Source organism: Coregonus lavaretus, assembly GCF_964263955.1.
Source record: "Coregonus lavaretus genome assembly, chromosome: 11".
Classification (NCBI taxonomy): Eukaryota; Metazoa; Chordata; class Actinopteri; order Salmoniformes; family Salmonidae; genus Coregonus; species Coregonus lavaretus.
In genome coordinates this window covers 47,661,650-47,666,593 of record NC_139998.1, presented here as the reverse complement: position 1 = coordinate 47,666,593, position 4,944 = coordinate 47,661,650, and the positions used below count along the sequence as shown (strand labels likewise).

The 4,944-nt window shown below is 38.3% G+C and overlaps 1 protein-coding gene across 1 annotated transcript; it reads left to right on the top strand.

Annotated features, from left to right (window-relative positions):
• Positions 1-1,880: 1,880 nt before the first annotated feature.
• Positions 1,881-2,623, top strand: LOC311136771 (UPF0449 protein C19orf25 homolog). Its single transcript, XM_084171041.1, has 2 exons — positions 1,881-2,113; positions 2,343-2,623. Exons 1-2 carry the CDS (start codon positions 1,966-1,968, stop codon positions 2,525-2,527), a joined length of 333 nt encoding a protein of 110 aa, XP_084027167.1. The 5' UTR covers positions 1,881-1,965; the 3' UTR covers positions 2,528-2,623.
• The last annotated feature ends 2,321 nt before the right edge of the window (positions 2,624-4,944 follow it).

Here is a 4,944-nt window from a genome sequence, read left to right as displayed (position 1 = left end):
TGGTAAGTGACACACAGTGATACTGTGCACAGGATCACTCACTGTATTCACCTGGTCAACCACAACGGCAGTGGCTGGATTTGGTGGCATAGATAGATTACTAATTGCATTAACCAAATGCTCTAACCTATTAAAGGCATAGTTCAATCCAAAGTTTGTCAGTTGTTTTCAGACTTCCAATGTTGTCTTACATGGATGTGGATATGAGTCCATGTCCCATGCCATCATTGTGTAGACCCAGCTATGCCTCAATCCCAAATGTATAATACAGATATAGGCATGGTCTACTTTCGACATAAAACTACCTTTGGGATTTGAAAGTATCTTACAAAATTAGATTTTGTGAACTATGAGCAACTTTGAGTGAACTATGAGCAAGTGTATTTCATTATATTTACAGACCCACAGGTAGAGGCATCCAACAACGACATGTTTGTGATGGTACTGAAGACAGCAAACCAAACCATGCCAGAATCACCGGAAGGACTTTGGTTTCCATGTTGACTTGCAAACTGCTGAACCACTTATACTTGATGTCCTATGGTGGGAAAACGATGAAACAAGTCTGACAGAGATGGGATACCATTACACAGACAGAAAAAAACATAACCAAGTTAAAATGCTGCTGCTTCATACCGACCAAAACCATCGCAGCTGAAAATCACTTCACAGTCGCGTGGTCGCGTGGCCGTGTGTCTGGTCAATTGAATGCAATGCAATGTCTGATATTTTGACCATCTCATCACCTGATTAGAGTAACGGAATTTGACTTGTATGTCTTTGCTTTACAATCAATGTCCTTGTCCTCCGATGAGGGAGCATGTGGGCTCAACGCTTCAACAATAGCCCACAGTGTTCTAGTCTTAGACTTCTTTGTTTTTGTTTTCACAGACTTCATCGTGCTGAATGGAATATTTATTTATTGTTGTCTTTTGTTTCTCTCTTTTTGTCTTGTAAAGTTGTATTTTAGTCAGATCTAGGCTATATTAAAAGGAAATTGCCACATACCTCTACTGTAAGTTAGATTTTAATGCAGTGGGTCTTGGAATCCTAGTGAGATATTTTTCCAATGGTAAATACTAGTACAATGTATTTAACCAATCATTTAAAGGGAATGAGAAACTGAGTAAGTGCTACTTTTGGTAGTTATGAGTTAGCTATGCAATAAGTTATTTCATTAACATTCCATTATTATTATTATTATTATTATTATTATTATTATTATTATTATTATACATATACATATGTTGTACTCTCAAAAGCACAAAGTTGTACCAACTGTGAATGAATAAAAGTGTCCTCTTATTCAGTGTGTTTTTTACTGTCTATGTTGCTTATCATCAACATGATCACAGATTCTTTGGCATGGAGCAACGGAACAATGCATTTTAGAGGAGAGTGCCCTCTATTGGTCGTCATCATCAATGCCTCAACAGCAATGAAAAACGGCTTCTAAATTGCGTGTGGGCAATAAGTACATACAATTTGTCTTGATGTATTATTCAACAGATATGTATTTTTGAATTGATGAAAACATAAGATTAAAAACATAGTAAACAAGGTTAACAAAGAATATAACGTAAGTGCGTAAAGACGTGCCTGTCTCACACAAATGACGTGACAACCTCATGTTCACGCACGCGCACAATCAGTTGTTTTGGTTTTGCATATTGATTTTGTTGAAGTTATGTTGTATGCACAGTTCTAAACGTTTGTAAGACAGCTTGGTGAAATTGCACCGTAGAAAGTCTTCAGCTAGCTACCAACAGAGAAGTGGCAAGTTTAGGAGACCCCATAACACCATCACTGGCTTGCTTAGGACATTTGACAGGTGTAGACAGACACCAGTAGCTAGCTAGGACTCTTAGCTAGCTAAAATAGCTAATTGGACATATAGCTGGCTAGCTAGGACATACTCCTCCACGGTGCCATTATTCCAGAAAGTCCGCATTTTGGTTCTGCAGAATGAATATCAGCATGGGTGCTAAAAATAAGAAGCGAGTGGTGCTTCCTAGTCGACCAGATCCGCCCACTGTGGATCAAATTCTTGAGGACATCAACAGAGCCTTTCAGAATGATCCAGTCTTCAGAGTCTTGGAGGATGCCAACCAAGGTATGCACTATGCACATTTAGCTACTGTACATCAGTCAAATAGACGACACGTAGTCTATTAATTGACATTGGTAACCTGCCTATTACTAAGTGAATTCAAGCAGACACCCTTCACTTTATTTCACATGTAATGTTATGAGGGAGAGCATACAATTTTGAGCTTTTAGCAAATGGTCTACTTGATTTTTAGGAAACCTATTGAACTAAACAGGATTTCCCCCTTCCACAGATGCCAAGAGGGGGTCATCAGACAATGACGTGGAGACAAAGTACCTTCAGAGCTGCAGGTACTTGGAGATGAACGAGCGGCTTCAAGAGGTCAGAGGTGATCTTGTGCAACGGAGGGAGGAACTCCGGACAGCCGGAGAGCAGTTGGGGATCAGTGTGGCCGAGGTCAAAGGAAAAGCCCTCTAACCATTATCTTCTCCATGAGGCATCACACCTCAGGGCTGGGGGAGCACCTTACCTCAGGGCTGGGGGAGCACCTTACCTCAGGGCTGGGGGAGCACCTTACCTCAGGGCTGGGGGAGCACCTTACCTCAGGGCTGGTGGAGCACCTTACCTCAGCTAAAACAGATTCATCAGCAGCGAACTTGGCATTCCTTGAGTCACACCACCTCAGTCTCACAGAGGAGGGTCTCAGAAATGGAAATGGAACTCAACAGATTGATTGTACATTGTCAGTTCATTGTTGTTCCAAATAATTGTTGGCATTAAAATCGTCTCCATAAATTGGTGTGACTTTTCACAAATGGTCAAACAAATTATGTGTATTGTCTACATTTCTAGATTTTCTATAATGAATATTAATAAAATAATGATTTGTGAAGAAATATTACTTGTTTTTTCATGTTAAACCACACTGACTTTATGTGCATGGATCGAGGGTCAGGCAGGAGTTAAGCTACATGGGTCATATGAATATCAAGCCATTTGATAATATCTAGTTCATGTGATCTTTTTTTTAAACTTAAAGGTCATTATGAAATTAATGCCAGGATGAAATAAATGTCAGTGTAGAAGTACATTTGTTTATATCTCGAATTAGCTCATAAAACGGTCAGTATGTCCACATTTCATTGGCATGAGTGCATGTTAAGTCGATATAATTGAAAGCACATTTTATTGTTTTGATATATTCAAGAAAAAGTCGAATAAAGGTTTAAGTCAGCCAGGTTAATGAAACGCGTCCACAATTTATTTGATGAGAACATTTATTATGATGACTTTCATTCCTTGGCCTATATCACATTGTACCATTTGCCGCCTATTGCTCTGTTCACACCTGGCATGAGATTTCTTGTCCCCCATATCTGATTAGTTATAATCCTCCTTCCCTTCATCCAGTGGTCCAACTTCATTTATCCTAGTTGTAGCAAAGTGGGTAATATCAAAATGACCGTTTTCTTCACAGGAAACCGCTACAATATTCCAGTTCCAAGGCCGATGCAAATCAGCTTTATATTCCACCTTTGGAGGTGATTTCACTAGACTCGTTCACAACCAGTTTGCAAATCATTCCGGTGCTTTCAAGCATTGAATCTAACTTTAAGTAATGTAATGCCAGGTGTAAACAAGGCATATGACATTCATGGTGGACGACCTTGGACATTTTAATCCGATTCGTAACATACAGTATACAACATTTCATTTGTAAGGACAAAACTTTCAAGAATATTGTCTTCGTCTTTGACAAAACTTTCCTACATACTGCATACTCACTACTTGTCTTTAAGGGCTGTTTATACATTATCAATGGCCATTGTGTGACAGTGTTAGTCTGACAAAGGGACTTGGTTCATTACACTACTCAAAACATGAGTAAAACATGGAAATGTTACTTGTTGACACAATTCAACATTGCACATTTAATGAGAATAAACAGCCCTTAAATTTCATGGGGATCACGCCAGATTAGTTTCATTTTTGTCAAGCACTTTTGTCTTGGTTACATCTCTCAGAGAACATATGACCAGAGAACATATGAACAGGTGATGTTACAACTACAGAGAATATTAATTTTCTTAATGCTTGAGTTCTTTGACCTATCACTACTGGCAGCGAGACGTTTAAGCGAATATTAACACATTTCTGTAAATACTTCTACAGAATAATTTCTGTACGAGTACACTTCTGTAAAACCCAACAGTTGTTTCTCTCTTAACGACCATCAGCCACCTTAACACCATCTTTTACCTGCTCTCTGATTATAACTGATTCTAGAGGCAAACACAAATATGTCATAGCATTCAATAGACAAAGGCATTTACAGCTATTAAGTCGAAATAGAGTCAGTCATTGCTACTTGATCCAGATTGCAGATGGACTAGAAATGCATGTTTACAGGTTATTTTTTGTTGATCTTTTTAAATAATGAAGAATAACACTGAGAAGTTGATTTTAGCCCAACATCTACAATATTAAGAGGTGTAATACAGGTATATTTAACATGCTGTAAAGAGCAACAAATAGAGTTGTTTTTGCTCATAGCTTATAGTTCTACTGTATGCCTGCACGCATTTAAATACTGCTTTAAAGACAGAATACAGATAACACAGAGTTCCAGCAGTGCTGATTGTTTAACGTGAACTATTAGCAATAATAATTCCTGCAGTGGTTCAAAAGTGAAGGCTAACAGTGTTATATCCTCAGTAGTGAGTCGTGTGGTGAAGGCGAAGCAGTAACATGTGAGTACATAAGAAATACTATAAATGAGATTATGTCCTTATTTTGATGTATTTCAACAGTCTTTTTCAAATTAGTTTGGAGGCATAGTAGTACCTTTTCAAAAACACAGTCTTCCAGCTGGGTTTTCACTCAATAATTTGCAT

What these genes read in the sequence shown, in the direction of transcription:
- LOC311136771 (XM_084171041.1), top strand. Translation starts at nt 1,966, where the DNA reads ATGAATATCAGCATGGGTGCTAAAAATAAGAAGCGAGTGGTGCTTCCT. An exon ending in CTTGGAGGATGCCAACCAAG is followed by an intron (nt 2,114 to 2,342) that starts GTATGCACTATG and finishes CCCCTTCCACAG; the next exon opens with ATGCCAAGAGGGGGTCATCA.